The sequence below is a fragment of the Arachis stenosperma genome, chromosome 2 (assembly GCF_014773155.1).
Source record: "Arachis stenosperma cultivar V10309 chromosome 2, arast.V10309.gnm1.PFL2, whole genome shotgun sequence".
Classification (NCBI taxonomy): Eukaryota; Viridiplantae; Streptophyta; class Magnoliopsida; order Fabales; family Fabaceae; genus Arachis; species Arachis stenosperma.
In genome coordinates, this window is record NC_080378.1 from 39,111,410 (window position 1) to 39,129,112 (window position 17,703).

General features: G+C 36.1%; 1 protein-coding gene across 5 annotated transcripts; it reads left to right on the forward strand.

The window, feature by feature from the left end:
- The first annotated feature begins 1,218 nt into the window (after positions 1 to 1,218).
- Positions 1,219 to 12,362, forward strand: LOC130961225 (two-component response regulator-like APRR7). 5 transcript variants are annotated; one of them, XM_057886976.1, is made up of 11 exons: positions 1,219 to 1,578; positions 1,683 to 1,858; positions 2,067 to 2,130; positions 2,221 to 2,681; positions 5,619 to 5,780; positions 5,915 to 6,048; positions 6,400 to 6,561; positions 8,350 to 8,530; positions 9,106 to 9,469; positions 9,552 to 10,356; positions 12,004 to 12,362. In XM_057886976.1, exons 4-11 carry the CDS (start codon positions 2,321 to 2,323, stop codon positions 12,109 to 12,111), a joined length of 2,277 nt encoding a protein of 758 aa, XP_057742959.1. In that variant the 5' UTR covers positions 1,219 to 1,578; positions 1,683 to 1,858; positions 2,067 to 2,130; positions 2,221 to 2,320; the 3' UTR covers positions 12,112 to 12,362. The 5 variants fall into 5 exon arrangements, with proteins under 5 accessions (XP_057742959.1, XP_057742958.1, XP_057742960.1 ...); XM_057886979.1 differs by adding an exon at positions 3,917 to 4,031 and having other exon boundaries at positions 1,220 to 1,578; positions 2,067 to 2,681; XM_057886975.1 differs by having other exon boundaries at positions 2,067 to 2,681.
- The last annotated feature ends 5,341 nt before the right edge of the window (positions 12,363 to 17,703 follow it).

Consider the following 17,703-nt stretch of genomic DNA (forward strand, 5'->3'; position numbering starts at 1 on the left):
ACTAAAACACTTAATTAAAGACCAATCAAATTAAAAATTCTTCTTTTTTGAACCAAACATGAATTGGTGCAATGAAACATAAGTTTAAAGATGTTTGAATTTTTGGATAAGAACAACAGACTCATTTGAAAGCAGAGAAGAATAAATAGACTAATTTTTTCATAACAAAGATAAGAATCATCCATGGAATGTAAAATCAAAACAATATTTCAATTGAAAAACAAAAGAAATTTATCAAATATATGCAGTGATGATTTTTCCATTTTATTTTGAGAGAAACTACGAAAACAAAGAAAAAAAGACTCACCTTTGTAGAGCTATCACGACAATGACAACACTATTGTGGCACTGTAAACAAAGATGAAAAGCTATTAAAAATGACGATAAAATAGAAACATGTGTTTTCAAGTTTCAAACCGAATGAATTAAGAATTTTATTTTCTACAACTCAAAGTATAAATTCATACTTTATTCTTATTTATCTTTTTTTATCAACTTTAAAAAAAATTATATAGACTCTTCACATATACTTTTTTTTTTTTGTTTTCTACTCAATTTCATTTTTAATTCAAAAAGAATTCATTCATTTTCTTTCCTTTCAAATTTTTCGGATCCAAACATAAGAATAAAGAATGATACTCTAAAGATTACCTTCACAAGATACACCAACCATTGCTAATTGCTAATGTTTAACATATCACAGTGCGCAGAAGCAAAATGGCCGCTATGCAAATCTACGACGTTTTTTTATTTTATTTATATTTATTTTATCTAAACAAAATATTTAGAAGCCAATATTTATCACCGTAAAGTGTAATGGCATGATATGTCGAATGCCGTTAACACAAATCTGTTAGTCAGATTCAGGCCTTCAACTAATCAACTTGATTCCAAAGGACATTATTGTCATTTCATAGAGGTGACCTAAACTCGGTGAACGCCGTGAACTCCGTGAGCTACGCTGCTAGCAACATTAGGAATCGGAGATTTCGAAACGTGTCACTCGCAAATCTCCAAGATCCTCTCCGCTTCGATATCCACCCTCCAGCACCCTGCTTTTGATTTCGTCCACGTCAGCATTCCCAACCCCCAATTTGCTATACCTACGTGGAAATATCTCTAACCACGTGCCGCTTCTCGAACATTCCACACCTTCCTTTCTTCCACGTCAGCAACCCATTCCGATATCTTCGTGTTTATTTCTTTTTTTTTTTTCCTTTTTTCTTTTTCCCCCCTTCTCCCAAACAAACTAACGTCGGCGTTATCCCTTCTTCCCTAATACCACCGTGGTTTTCTTCAGATTGGGTCAAGCTTCTTTCACTCACCACTTTTAAAGTTTAAACCCGAAAGATCTTTTTGCCCCTTTTCTTTCTTTTTAAAAAGTTAGTTTATCTCAATTCAATTGAAAGTTCTGGTTTTAACCATAATCGTTATTATTATTATTATTATTATTATTATTATTATTATTATTATGTAATTGATCAGTTGATTAATAATAATAGTACTAATGTTTTCTGTAAATAATGATTTCCTTCTGGATCGAGCTTCGTAATGGCGATTAGTGAAGCTTCCCAGCTGGTAATCTTGCTTTTTCGTTTTATTTTGTTGGATTATTTTGATTAGGAATTAAAAAAAATTATCTGTGGATGCAAAATAATTAGCTGATTTATCTTCTTTGGCAGTGTATGAGATTTATCTTCAGGAATAGGATGCATCGTGTCTGGTTTCGGATGTTCATGTTTAAGGAAAGATCTCTCTGGTGTTTACGGTTACATCTCTGACGTTACTTTTGGCGTGCTTAACCGTCTTGGATTCAATTTTTTAAGTAAACCCGAGTCAAATCTCGGAACTTCTCTCAGTTAAGACTTCAGTGTTCTTCTTTAGCTTAGTTAGGGTTTGGAAGATACTTTCCGGATTGGAAAAAACTCATTTAGTTTTGTGTAAATCATTATTTATTGAAGAGAATTATATAAGGAAGGGCAGGGATATGCATGTAGTAGTAGTTTACATGATGTTAGGCTTAAGGTTGGTGTTATTGTGTCTGATATGATGCTCTGCTGTTGCAGGGTGAGAACTGAGAAGAGCTTAAAAGGTTTTTGTTTCGGGGCGCTATGGATATTTGTCCAGGCTGTGTGTGAATATAAAATCTTGCCAAATATATGTTATTGTAGTTTTTTATTTTTATTTTTTACTTTCATTAATTAATCTAGTGGTTTACAGTTGTGTTTGGGTTGGTTGGGTGTTTGTGAGAACTATACGCTCGTTTGCTGCACTTTTGGATGAGGACGAGTCATAATCGTTGCAAATTAGGGCCTTTTGGATGACAAGGGAAGTCCAGATGAGTGTTGATGGCGATGAGGAAGAGCTGAAAGAACTGAGCCAGCGCTTACGTGATGGGAAGAGGACGTTTCCGGATGGGGTTGCCAGTGAAGGACAAGGTTTACACGAGAATGATGGAGCAAAATGTAATGGAGTTGGTGAAGATGTTAAGGTTGGAGGACAGGGAGGGACCGTGGAATCCTCTTCCGTCCTGCAGCATGTGCCACAGCAACAGCCTCAAGGGGCAGTGATTTGTTGGGAGAGGTTTTTACATATAAGATCTCTTAAGGTCTTGCTTGTGGAGTATGATGACTCGACGCGCCATGTTGTTACTGCATTGCTACGCAATTGTAGCTATGAAGGTTGGTTGTCATCATGATCTTATTGAATGCCTTACTTTTTTGGGTTAAGCTTGGATACTTTTCCTGCTGCTTCTGTTGAGAAGTACTGTATGCTTGTCAAACTTAATTTTCCTTTATTCCGTTGATTTTCCATACGTTGTAATGCATGCAGAAAGGAGGGGTGTAAATTTTGTTTCCCTTCTCTATGTGGTATATAGTGACTGTACATATAATATGCCAAATGTCTCACTTGATAATATCTGCATGTTACACAAACCTATTCAAACTTAATATTGCACTTGGATGTCACCTGGTAATTAGTTTTACTGGAGTCTGGGGATGCTTGCTTGTGGAATTCTTTTGGCTTCGGTCTGCAACTTTTCTTTTGTTCTACAGAGGAAAAAAGAAAGAAAAAGAGAAAGAGAGAGAGAGAGGGGGGGGGGGGGGGTTGCATCTGGTTAATTGTGCTGACTATTGCTTTGCTGTAGTTTGAGCTGGTTAAATATCTTACATGTGCTCAGCTATTTTGCAATTTCATAATCGACTCAGAAGATTAAGTTTGCTAGGGAAACAAAGTGTTAGGATGTGCGGGTGTGGATCTGTTATTTTTCTTATCCTTTATAGTCATTTCAGTAAGTAATAATAGGTTAGATTCACTGAATGTTATTGAATTTGTCATCAAATCAGATTTCTAATACTTTTCCCGTTTCTTTTGAATATAGCTGAAATCTTTATAATGGTTTATGTTATTTATCAAATGTAGTTATAATTGCCTTTCAGTATGGGAGTTCTACTAAACAGTTTCATAATGAAAATGGCATACACTGGCTGCCCCAATTCATTATGTTTGATCCTCCCATCCCACCCCACCCTTGGTCTCTTCTCTTCTCTTTTTTCTTTAATTTTTATTTATTTATTTATTTTTTGGCTTCTTTATTTTTCTTCTCACCCAGATAATAAAAAATTTTAACTTGCCTGATCCTCCAATAATCTGTTATTAATCTTTGGGAGTAGCTCCTTGAGAAAGGAAATTATTAAGAATAGTTTATTTTGAGATATGTCATCATGTGCCATGATTGTTGTCGACAGTCAACTATTAGTGGCTTGATGGGTTTAAATAAAGAATTTTAACATTCAACTTGCCCTTTTGTGTACTCCCTAGAAACCATTTAATCAAAGAAGAAAAGGGAAATATTAAGTTAATTTTCTTGTAGTATTCTTGTTAAATTTGTTTTTAACTCCTACTGCAAAGCAAGGTTGATTTGCTGAACCAGAAGATAGTGCTCAGACTGAATTTGGTTAAGGAATCAAGTATGGTGTAGGGAACGAGATAGTACCCAGAGAAGAAGTATATCCTTTGAAGCATGAAAGGTTCGTAACTTCCAAGGAAAGTTAACTACATGAAACAAAGTTTAAATAAATATCTGAGGCAAAATCTGTATTGGCCAGCTTGTATATAATGAAAATGAATGCTTGATATTCAGAGTTTCCATCATGACTAGTGTGGGATGAGGAGGCCAGTGGTATTCAGCATGTGGGATGTCAGTTCTGTTCTCATGTTAGGGAAAATCAAGTCCCAAAAGTGTGGAAAGATTACTCCCCCCCCTTCTTTCAGTTATTATTATTATTATTATTATTATTATTATTATTTGTTGACATATAAAACCCTCAACTGGTGGTTATATCTCAACAATTAGCAGTTATGTTTCAATGATTTCATGGCATTGCTGATAAGATTATTTGATAATTGTCCCTTCTTTTACATCTATTATAAATTTATAATTCAATTAGTAAAGATAGAGATGCTAGTTGCAGTGTAAGAAATTGTATATAAAGTGACCATGCAAAGGCATCATGCAAGCTAAAGGGTTGATAACAAGTCTCTCTAAATGACCTATATACTTGTCATGTCCAAGAATAAAATTGACTGCATAGTTCAATTTTACTACAGCTTGGTTTTAGTTTGTCAAGTTTGAAAGTAATGTATGCCTTTGCATATTAGGTAGTGAGGGAACAACTTGTCAACCAAATGGCAGGAATATGCCTGCTATTGAAAATATTGGTAAAAATTTTACATTTTATGCAGTTGGACATGTTCTTTTATTAATGGTCAGAATTTATAGAAAGGATCTAATACCAAAAAGGAAGAGACATCATTAGAATAACATTGGAGTGAGATGGATTAGAAGGGATGTGGGCTGCTGGAAAAGAAAATTAGTGGCAGTAGACAGAGCAAGAAGAGTGGAGAGAGTGGAAGAGATGGACTTGACATCAAGAAGGAAACCCTATGCTTCACTTTCAGTTCAAATTACAGGGCTAAGTTATCCTCAACCCTGTTTGTTATTCATTAAAAGGAAAAAATATAAAAAAATAGTGATAGCATTAGTTCTATATGGGCCATGAAAAGCTGCAACACGCACACCTGACAACTGCCATGGCAAAGTTTGATCTGATGCTGCTGCCTCTGACATGCTCACAGAATGTGCGACACCACATCAGTTTGAAAAGTCACTATTGACCACTGTCTACTGAAGTTTCTAGATCTTTTTTGTTTCTTTGTTAATTGGCTCACTTTTACTGGTTTGGTTAATAGGAGTGAGGTGTGGCAAAGGTGGCTTGCCTTGTGATTGTATGATCATGTAGAAACATAGTTCATGTTTTAAATGTTTTCTCTGATCCAAGGCGGTCTGTAATATTTTAAATTGGGATGGGCTATAATTGTAAACTAGAAATAACAGAGGAAGTAGTTGGTGATTGTTTGCAGCCGAAAAGTTGTGTTTTTAACATCTTATATTTTAACTCTATGAGCAAATACATTGTTCATGGCATCAAAGTAATCACATAAGTGTTATTTGATAGTATTTGTTCTAGAGTGTAATTTTACATAATAAAAACAATATATTTTCATAGAAGCAAGTGTATTGTTTTATGGAAAATCTCCCGTGTTTAATTTTTCAGTTATTGAAGCCGCAAATGGGTTGCAAGCTTGGAAGATTTTGGAGAATTTAACCAATCATGTTGACCTTGTTTTAACTGAAGTAGCAATGCCTGGCTTATCCGGCATTGGTCTCTTATGCAAGATTATGAGCCACAAGACACGGAAAAACATTCCAGTAATTAGTAAGTTTTCCGAAGTTCCCGTTTTGTTGTAATTACGAGTTATCTACATGTTTAGTTTAAAGCATTTACCTTCCTCATTACATTCTCCGTAAGAAATACTCTTTTCTACCGCCTTTAATGGGATTTCTGTGCAGTGATGTCATCTCGTGACTCTATGGGTTTAGTCTTCAAGTGTTTGTCAAAGGGTGCTGTTGACTTCCTAGTCAAACCCGTAAGGAAGAATGAGCTTAAAAACCTTTGGCAGCATGTTTGGAGGAGATGCCATAGTGTAAGTTGACTCAGTTTCCTCTTTCTATGTTATGTTTTCTGTTTCTTTTCTGACCAATATACTGTGATGCATTGCTGTTACCCTTTTCTAGTCCATAAAGTCCAGTGATGACACGATAATTTAGCTGTCTATTGAACTACTTTTATTTCCTTCTTAAAAGCAGAGAGGATTTTGCTGAATGTAACGACATGTTCCCATATGCTTAATATAGTTTGTTTGATATGGGATTTGGGATTCAACTTTAAAATACTTTGTTGATTGACTCTATTTTTTAAGCTGATCCACCTAGTGGGACAAGGCGTTGCTGTTGTTTTTGTTGATTGACGCTATTTCTTCGTTTTCTTCCCTCAGTCCAGTGGCAGTGGCAGTGAAAGTGGCACACAAACCCAGAAGTCAGTAAAATCAAAGAGTCTTGAGAAATCTGATAATAATTCTGGAAGCAACGATGAAGATGATAATGGAAGTATAGGCCTGAATAATGGGGATGGAAGTGACAATGGCAGTGGCACTCAGGTACAACTTTCCCCCCTTGATCTTTTGTTGGAACCATTCTCATGCGTGCATGTTTGCTCTTCTGTTTGCAATTCCATTTCGATTCACTTGTAATTGAAAATGTATAATTGACTTTGTCTATGGTGTTGTATGAAACACATTCAAATTATATACCTATAATTTCCCATCCCAGTATCCACTTTTAATTGTAATATTGCTTAGCATGATATTGCTGAAAATATCTATAAGTAATTGCATGGGGATAATAAGAATCAGAGGAAATAATTGCTGAAATGGCTTAAATAAGTTTTTGATCCTTATAAAATTCTTACTTTTTGGTTTTAGTCCAAAAAAGTTTGAATGTTGTCTATTTTAGTCTCTTTGTTAGTTACTTCCGTCGAGTCGAGTATCAATTTGCTGTGTGCTCAATCACTTAACGGATGTGTGTCTTCTCTTTCGTCTTAAAAGAATACCATCCTTTGTGACCACTCTGCTGAGTTCCTTAAAAAATGAAATACAAAGATTAAAAGTTTTATTTTAGTCCATGCAAGATAAGTGAATCACCCTATTAGTCATTTGATGGTTTTTAACAAGATATGTCCTTTAAGATGAAAATGTTGCCACTGATATCTCCTGTAACATGTTGATTGCTTCCCTGGACTGTTGAATGCTGCGTAGACATCACATTAGTTCCCCAATCTGAATATCATGTCTCAAAGTAAACTTTTCAAAGATGAATAATATTAATATCAACATATTATGATATTATTGTTGCCAGAGACAAGATCGAAATTGATTTGCTGTTATGACTTATGAGTAATTAGTGGGTACTATTGTGGCACTATCCAAGTGGCTGTAGTGAAATATTGCCAACATTTGCTATTGCAGTTGTCATGGCTGCAATTTGAAATCGGTTGTGGTTATTCTAGCATCATTGCAGTTGCAACTGGAGGGGATGTGGCATTGAATTGTTGAGCCTTCTTCGAAACCATTTCTTTTAATTTTTCCAAGTTGAATTTCATTTTGGCCTCGCTTAGATTGAAACTTTATGGCCTTCATTAATGTATTAAGTTTTTATCTATTGCCCGCTTGTTTAAACTGGTGAATATCTGGGTTGTCTTTACACATAAGCAGATACAATTTCTCTTGTAAATGTGTATTTTCCCTTAGAGCATTTGTTGCTACCAAAACTCTTTCTCCTCCTTTTGTAGTCGAGTAATAACAAAGCTTTTGCCCTTTTCTGTGGGGGGTGGGTTACTATATTGTCCCTCATCATATGTTAGAAAAATCATAAATGATCTCTGAGGAATGGTTTCCATATTGACTTGTATTTAATGATGTCTCTTTTTTTTCCCTTTTTTACCTTTTTTCAGAAGTAGAATTTCAATACCAATCAAAACAGGGCTTGCTGTTTTCTACATCATATTATAACAGTTCATATCAAATATATTGTCCTATTACTTCGAATATCTATTTTCTAGCTTCTGCCTTTCCTACCTAGAATCAAAATATAAACATTTTTCTGCCCTAAGACTAGCATGTAATGCAGTTATTTCTAATATTTGGAGAAATAGGAGCCTCCTTCTCATGTCATTATTATCAATGCACCACATATTTTGTATAGTTTAGGAGCAAAGACCACCGCAAGCTTCCATTTAAATTTATGAAATTCAAAATCAACTAATCGTAGTCATATGAAATTCTGAATTGTGTATTTGCAAAAGAAGTTTGGATGTGTATAGAGATTGTATTCTACTTATTTGGTAACCAAATGTTACTAGCCAATGTCATCTTTTTCTCCTTTTGCAGAGCTCCTGGACCAAACAAGCTGTAGAAGTTGATAGTCCCAAACCAGTTTCCCGGTGGGATCAAATAGCCGAGTGCCCTGATAGCACATGTGCTCAGGTTGTTCACTCCAATGCTGAAATATGTGGAATAAAGATGGTTCCTCCATCTACAAAGGAGGGTCAAGAACAAAATGAACGTCTTAGTAAGACAGAAGTTTTGTCTTCTTGTTACTGCAGTCACTAGTTCCTCCATCAAACCGTTTGCGTGTGATGCTTTTCATAGTGATATGTTGTGTTTATTGAAGCTTTTCATAGTATTAGAAAGCGGAGAACTGCTTTCATATGATTAGTTAGTCCTATGCAGTGAATACCTCGACTGTGCTTGGATGATTGCAAAATTGCACACATACACACATTGTTTACGTGTGATAGTGATATGCTGTGTTTATTGAAGCTTTTCATAGTATTAGAACTGCTTTCATATGATTAGTTAGTCCTACGTAGTGAATGCCCGACTGTGCTTGGATGATTGCAAAATTGCTCCTATCTGTTCAATTTCTTTTGTTCGAAAAATGCTTTGGATGCCGTGTCACTGTTGATGCTTTGAGGGTTCATCTCTCTTTCAAATAAAAAGTTTATGCTGTTATGTTCCCCGTTCCTTTTGCGCATCACACTGCTGATTCCATTATCTTAATGTGATGCTTGCTAATTCGTATATGCGGTTATGTAATTTGATGCATATCCATGTATTTACAAGTATCTTTCTTTGCGTATCCAGTCAAAGCTGCGGGTTCAAAACATAGCAATACAATTGATGTAGGGCCCTCAAAATTCAATGATCAAAGGAATAGAGGACAGCAGGATAATTGTGGGAATCAATCTAACAACCGTAGCTGCAAAGGTCCTTCACTGTCTGATGCCATCACTAGCACTTCTGGATCTCAGATGCATACAGCAGAATTTGGAGCCAAAGATAGAAGACCCAGGTCCTTAGACATTGAAAATAAATGCACTATTGATGCTAAGGACTTACCATCTCTTGAGCTTAGTTTAAAGAGGCTTAGAGGAGTTAAAGATGCTGGCATTACAATTCAGGATGAACGGAATGTTTTAAGACGTTCTGACCTTTCTGCCTTCTCAAGGTATATGATGATTGGTATTTGTTATGTATTTATGTTCTTAAGATGGAGGAGTGTACAGTTTTTATGATTTTTTTTGCTTCAGGTATAATGCAGCCTCTAACACTAAGAAGTCGCCCACTAGATATGCTGGAAGCAATTCTCCACATGATAATAGCCTAGAAGTTACAAAGAGGGATTCATCTCGTGACATTCAGTCACATTCTAGTGGCAATCCTCCTAATCAAAATTCAAATGGTGCTAGCAATAACAATGATATGGGTTCTACTACTAATAATGCTTTTACAAAATCTGCAGTCATAAGTGAGCCAGCAGTGGCATCAACAACAAAATGTTTGTACCAATCATCTGCTTTCCAGCCTGTAAAGAGCAACCTTAAGTGTACCTCCCAAACAGTTGTTTTACATAATACTGAAGATCCAACAGCAACAATGCTGGTACCAACTAGGGTAGACACTCACAAGGATTTGACAACTAAGGACTTCCGTCACCATTATGAAAACCAGAACATCATTGCTAACAACATGAAGCACCAGCTTCATCCTGATCATGATGCTGAATCATCAAAGAAATTAGCTGCTGCTGCTGCTCCACATTGTGGTTCTTCAAACGCAGTTGAAGGTAATATTGGAAATTTTAGTCTCAACAGAAGTGCTTCAGGCAGCAACAATGGGAGCAATGGACAAAATGGAAGCAGCACAGCAGTTATTGCTGGAGGGACAAACATAGAAAGCAACAATCCACTTGCTGGGAATAGTGGAAGTGGTGATGCTAGTGGGAGTGGAAGTGCCAACAAGGTAGATCAAAAGAAGAGTTCTCATAGGCAAGCAGCCTTAACTAAGTTTCGTCAGAAAAGGAATCAGAGAAATGAGAGATCCTTTCATAAAAAGGTAATTGACCATTGAGGAGTTATTCCTGATAATCATATTGATCTTTTGCTTTGTTGCCTTAATTTTATTTTTCACCACTCTTCCATGCATCTCTATTTTCATTACTCACCCTGCTCTATTGAAGTTTAACTTCTTTGCTAAGTTATTTCCCTGAACTTGTGTGTTTAATCTAAACGGTTGATGGAGGAAAGAATAAAAATTTCATGTTTATGCCTTATAGTGCAAGCCTAAGCTAGCTATGCTAAATTTCAGATTCTCCGGAGTTCATAAAATTTTTGTTGGTTTTTTGCTGCATCTCTTAATTATAGGGTGGTTGTTGAGTAACCTACTTAAATGGAGAGTATGGATAGGTTAGAACTTCTGTAGATTCTGTATTGAATGCTTCTTCCAGGTGTTTTTGCAATAATATGCACATCGGTTGCTTAGATAAAAGGGTTACGTTGGATTATTACACTCTTTAAAATCAACTTCTCTCCCTATTTTACTTCCTATTTTTATTTTCTTTAATCTGCTCCTGATTTCAGTAAGGGTGTGTTTATTTAGAGGGTAAAAGTAACGGTTAAATTTCTTGTATGAGCATTGTTGGCGCTCATACATGAAATTTTACCGGCAGACCAAACACCTTATAGTTATAGCCAGTATTAACTTAAGAGTTTAGTTGAATCGCAGTTGTATGCAAAACACATGGTGAGGACTACTAAATAAGACAAAGGAAAAAGAGGATAGGACCAAAAATACAATTAAACACTATATGATTCTGAATTCTGAAATCAAATAAAGAATCTTATTCAACCGATTTATTGGAATAAAAATGCGATGTATAAAAATTTCACGATTCACACTCCCTTAACAGGATTCCTATTGCTGCTTCTACTAGTTTGTATATGACACTGAATGTAACAGACTCGCAGATGGCGATGAAGTCATAAGAAACTGTAATTAGATGTTTGATTAGTGATTAGCTTGTTAGACTACGAATGTGATGCTTCTTGTTCTGTAATATTATTATATGAAGTCAAGCACAAAATAAAAAATATCTGAAAAAATTAGGGATTTGACCCTCATGCACAAGTAGGTTAAGGGGGAAACTAAAGTGGGTCGCATACACAACGCAAGTTCATCATCCAAGTGTGATTAAGCCATTAGATATTTGGTTGGTGATCAGGAGGTTAGACTGGGAATGTAATGGTCATTGTTCTGTAATATTATATGAAGTCAAACACAACTAAAAATATCTTTAGAAATGAGCAATTTGCCTCTGCTATCATGCATAATTCAAGTTTATTATCCAAGTGTGTTTAAACTCTCGATTTCGTATTTTACCAATTCGTGTACTTTTAAGAGGGGGCATATGCATAAAAATCATGCATTCCCGTAGTTGAAGTATGAAAGTGCAATTTGATTTCTCACTTCTGGTGATTACTTTCTGGGTTTTTAGATTTGGTTTCACTCTTTCATTAGTTGATGACTAATAAATGATTGTTGATTGACTTGGTATTAGTGAATTTGTGTTATGAAAGTGTCTCTTGTGAACCAATAAATGATTGTTGATGGGCTTGGTATCGGAGTGAAGTTTTTATGTTATGAAAGTCTCTCGTGGCTCCCGGTTGCTTCTAGAAAGCTAACTTAGTAGTGTTTGAATTTCAGGTTCGATATCAAAGCAGAAAGAAATTAGCTGAACAGCGACCGCGATTCCGTGGCCAATTCATACGGCAGTCGTCTAGTGAAACTGCAAGTGATGCAACAGAAAAGTGACACACGGAATTTGCCAGTACGCTGTGTGATGGGGATATGGTAGAGAAAGGTCAAAGAGCCGTCATGTAGAAATTTGGGGAATTGTTCGGTTTCTTGGGTGTATTTGTTGTGTTCAATGTACAACGGACTGTTTAATTTATGCCAACTTGTTCATTTGAAACCTGAATCAATTTATGTTGTGGAGAAACATTGTTATTATGCTTGGAAAAATTCACATTCAGCGACCGTATAATCTAATGCGTTCTCATTGATATTGTGCTGCATGATTAGATTTATGAAGTGTTTGCATTTGCAGGTGTTGGGTGTGTTGATGCTTGATGTCGGCTAATAAGTCCCATCTTGGATAAAATAAACCTGTTAAAGCAGCTTTCAACTGCGAAGATTTTGATGCATACACGTGTATAAGTTAGTGAAGTCTATGGTGTTATTGTGTTATTAAAATTAAAATGATAAATTTTTTATATTAATTTTTTTAAATTTAAAAATATTGTTGAAGAGTAAAAAAATATTATATTAATTAATTTTAGCAATATATTTATTAAGGCACTATAATTATCAAAGTATATATATATAGCTTAACCTAAAGAGACAAAGTCAGGTCCAATAAAGACAAAAAGGCTTAGCCAAATAAAATGGTCTTCACCATTTATCCGACCTTTTTGAGAAGTCGAATACGAATATGATATGAGGAGTTCGTTTTACTTACCTAAATAAGTAATTGTTTTTTTGAATCTCTTTTACCATTTTTATTTCCATTATAAGATAGGTTTTAACAAACTTCTAAGATAAAGGGAACGGTCATCTACCAACAAAGGTGGAACTACTCCAAAAGGTGGTTATCGACTCTATATAAATATACTGACACTTCTCAGGTATACACCTGTTCTAATCTACTAAAAATCTAGTTAAAACTCTTGCTAACTTAAGCATTTGAGTTTTTTGCAGGTATCACCCTCATCTCCTTATAAGGAACTCGGACGGCAGCACTTCAACGCAAGAACAATACAGAGTCTGAACCTCACGTTTAGGCCCAAATCATCATTTCAGATAACTCGGAACATTGGCGCCGTAGCTTGCGACTTGGAATTCAACCCTTGATAATGGCGGACGACCAATATGAAGACAGTCACATAGGATCTGAATCGAAATCGGAGCCCCACCGTGATGACCTCACATTCACAATACCTCCGCCTCGAGAAAGAGCGCACATTCCCCACGGAGAAGGAACTTCGGAAAATCCTCAACTAAGGCGGATCCAATCAAAGGTCCATCCACCAGAAGATGAAGAACCTCCACATCCAACGGAGATACTAGGATTAGTCCATGGTCACCGTGGATGACTATAGCAACTTGAACTAGAAGCTGAACAACAATGGAAAGCAGAACGGGAACTATGAAGGGAGGTACGACGACGAAAAGAGCTGGAGGAAAAGCTCTTAAGATTGGAAGTTGACCTCCGAAGACGGAGTAATCGAGCAAATCAGGAAGAAAGCCCTCTGGGAGGTGGAGATTCGTTTGTTGAAGAGATCCTGAGGCTAGAGTACCCAGAAATTTCAAACCCACTGACATGGATCTATATGATGGAACGACCGACCCGAGGCATCATCTTAGCAATTTCAGAAGTCGGATGTACATAGCCGACACCTCTGATGCTACTCGTTGCGAAGCTTTCTTGACGACCCTAACCAAAACCACAATGAAGTGGTTTGATAACTTACCTCCTAGGTCAGTAACTTGTTTTGACGACCTGAAGAGAAAATTTCTTACTAAATTCTCAATTCAAAAGGACAAGGTAAAGCATGCTCCGAGCTTGCTAGGAGTTAAGCAAGAAATCAAAGAGACATTCCAGGATTACATGAAAAGGTTTAAGAAAGCTTATTTGAAAATACAAAACATACCTACTGAAGTAGTTATAATGGGACTAGTTAATGGCCTTAAAGAAGGGTCATTTTTTCAATTCATATCCAAGCGACACCCAGCATCCTTATATGAAATACAAGAATGGGTAGAAAAATATATCCATGACTAGAGATCCCCTCCCGAGGCCCAGCCTATCATATCCTATCCACCTCGAAAAAAGGAGAAAGAAGCCAAGAAAATAGAGGAGTACAACTCGAAAAAACCTCAAAGGTATCATAGTTATACTCCACTCTAAGTTTCTCTTGTAGACGTATACAGCGAGATATGCCACACTGAGAAGTTTTCACCTCCTCGCCCAATCAAACAAAAAAAGGCAGAAAGTCGGACAGAATACTGCGAGTACCACAAGCTTTATGGACATTCTACTAATGAGTGTTATGACTTAAAGAATGTCATAGAAAAGCTGGCCAGGAAAAGTCGGCTAGACATATGATCAACGGAGGATTTGTTGGAGGAGGAATCTTGAAATCATCACAGAAGAGGCATCTTAAAGAGGTATACCAAGTCGGAAAAGATGATAGAACTCCTGACTTGCCAACCATCTCATTCACTAAGGAAGATGCTCAAGGGGTGAAGTGATGAGCGGATAATTTATACGCTTTTTGGCATTGTTTTTAGGTAGTTTTTAGTATGATCTAGTTACTTTTAGGGATGATTTTATTAGTTTTTATGCTAAATTCACATTTCTGGAATTTACTATGAGTTTGTGTGTTTTTATGTGATTTCAGATAATTTCTGGCTGAAATTGAGGGGCCTGAGCAAAACTCTGATAGGAGGCTGACAAAGGACTGCTGATGCTGTTGGAATCTGACCTCCCTGCACTCGAAATGGATTTTCTGGAGCTACAGAACTCCAAATGGCGCGCTCTCAACGGCTTTGGAAAGTAGACATCCAGAACTTTCCAGAAATATATAATAGTCCATACTTTGTTCGATATTTGACGACGTAAACTGGCGCTCAACGCCAGTTCCATGCTGCATTCTGGAGTCAAACGCCAGAAACACGTCACGAACCAGAGTTGAACGCCCAAAACACGTTACAACTTGGCGTTCAACTCCAAGATAAGCCTCAGCTCGTGGATAGATCAAGCTCAGCCCAAACATACACCAAGTGGGCCCCGGAAGTGGATTTATGCATCAATTACTTACTCCTGTAAATCCTAATAGCTAGTTTATTATAAATAGGACTTTTTACTAGTGTATTAGACGTCTTTTGATCATTCGGTCTGGTGACCACGTTTGGGGGCTGGCCATTCGGCCATGCCTGGACCTATCACTTATGTATTTTCAACGGTGGAGTTTCTACACACCATAGATTAAGGGTGTGGAGCTCTGCTGTACCTCAAGTTTCAATGCAATTACTACTATTTTCTATTCAATTCGATTTATTCCTGTTCTAAGATATTCGTTGCACTTCAACTTGATGAATGTGATGATCCTTGACACTCATCATCATTCTCACCTATGAACGCGCGTGACTGACAACCACTTCCGTTCTACCTTAGATCGGGCGCATATTTCTTGGATTCCTTAATCAGAATCTTCGTGGTATAACCTAGAATTGATGGCGGCATTCATGGGAATCCGGAAAGTCTAACCTTGTCTGTGGTAATCCGAGTAGGATTCCGGGATTGAATGACTGCAACGAGCTTCAAACTCCTGAAGGCTGGGCGTTAGTGATAGACGCAAAAGAATCATGGGATTCTATTCCAACCTGATTGAGAACCGACAGATGATTAGCCGTGCTGTGACAGAGCATTTGGACCATTTTCACTGAGAGGATGGGATGTAGCAATTGACAACGGTGATGTCCTACATACAGCTTGCCATGGAAAGGAGTAAGAAGGATTGGATGAAAGCAGTAGAAAAGCAGAGATTCAGCAGGGACAAGCATAGCCGTGTTGTGACAGAGCATTTGGACCATTTTCACTGAGAGGATGGGATGTAGCAATTGACAACAGTGATGTCCTACATACAGCTTGCCATGGAAAGGAGTAAGAAGGATTGGATGAAAGCAGTAGGAAAGCAGAGATTCAGCAGGGACAAGCATCTCCATACGCTTATCTGAAATTCCCACCATTAATTTACATAAGTATTTCTATCCTATTTTATTTATCTTTTAATTATCTAATCCAATCACATTTGAATCAGCCTGACTGAGATCTACAAGATGACCATAGATTGCTTCATACCAACAATCTCCGTGGGATCGACCCTTACTCACGTAAGGTATTACTTGGACGACCCAGTGCACTTGCTGGTTAGTTGTGCGGAGTTGTGACTAAGTGTAATTCACGTGTGAGAGCTACCAAATTATTGGAGCCATTGTTGATGATCACAATTTCGTCCACCAAGTTTTTGGCGCCGTTGCCGGGGATTGTTCGAGTATGGACAACTGACGGTTCATCTTGTTGCTCAGATTAGGTAATTTTCTTTTAAAAAACTTTTCAAAAATCTTTCAAAAAAAATTTTTATTCCTATTTTCAAAATTTTTTTAAAATAAATCATTCTATGGCTTCAAAACATTTAAGAATGGATTCCAGAGTTTCATGAAGCATGTTGAATCCTGGCCGGCTGCAGAGCCATATTCAAACTCCTTTGGAATTGGTCTTCAACTAATCACCACAATGCATGTAATTTCATCTTAAAGCTGACTGGCTATTAAGCCATGTCCAACCCTTTGATTGGAGCTTTGGGCTAATATTGAAAGATTCCTGGAATTCTTCTTAAAGATTTTGAATTTCTTATTTTCTTTTTCCTATATGTTTTTCGAAAAAATAAAAGAAAATACAAAAAATTAGAAAATCATAAAAATAAAAAATATTTTGTGTTTTTTGTTTGAGTCTTGAGTCAATTTTTAAGTTTGGTGACAATTGCATGCTTTAAAAATTTTTCTTGCATTTTTCGAAAATTCATGCATTCATGGTGTTCTTCATGATCTTCAAGTTGTTCTTGACAAATCTTCTTGTTTGATCTTGATGATTTCTTGTTTTGTGTTGTATGTTGTTTTTCATATGCATTTTTGCATTCATAGTGTCCATGCGTTAAAGATTTCTAAGTTTGGTGTCTTGCATGTTTTCTTTGCATCAAAAAATTTTCAAAAATATGTTCTTGATGTTCATCATGATCTTCAAAGTGTTCTTGATGTTCATCTTGACATTCATAGTGTTCTTGCATGCATCATGTGTTTTGATCCAAAATTTTCATGTTTTGGGTCATGTTTGTGTTTTTCTCTCTCCTCATTAAAAATTCAAAAATAAAAAATATCTTTTCCTTATATCCCTCCAAATTTTCAAAATTTTGGGTTGGCTTGGTCAAAAATTTTTAAAAAATTAGTGTTTCTTACAAGTCAAGTCAAATTTTCAATTTTAAAAATCTTATCTTTTCAAAACTTTTTCAAAAATCAAATCTTTTTCATTTTTTATTTATTTTCGAAAATTTTAAAAATATTTTTCAAAAATCTTTTTCTTAATATTATTTCATAATTTTCGAAATTACACTAACAATTAATGTGATTGATTCAAAAAATTTGAAGTTTGTTACTTTCTTGTTAAGAAAGGTTCAATCTTTAAATTTTGGAATCATATCTTTTAGTTTCTTGTTAGTCAAGTAATTAATTTTAATTTTAAAAATTAAATCTTTTCTAACCATATCTTTTTAATCATATCTTTTT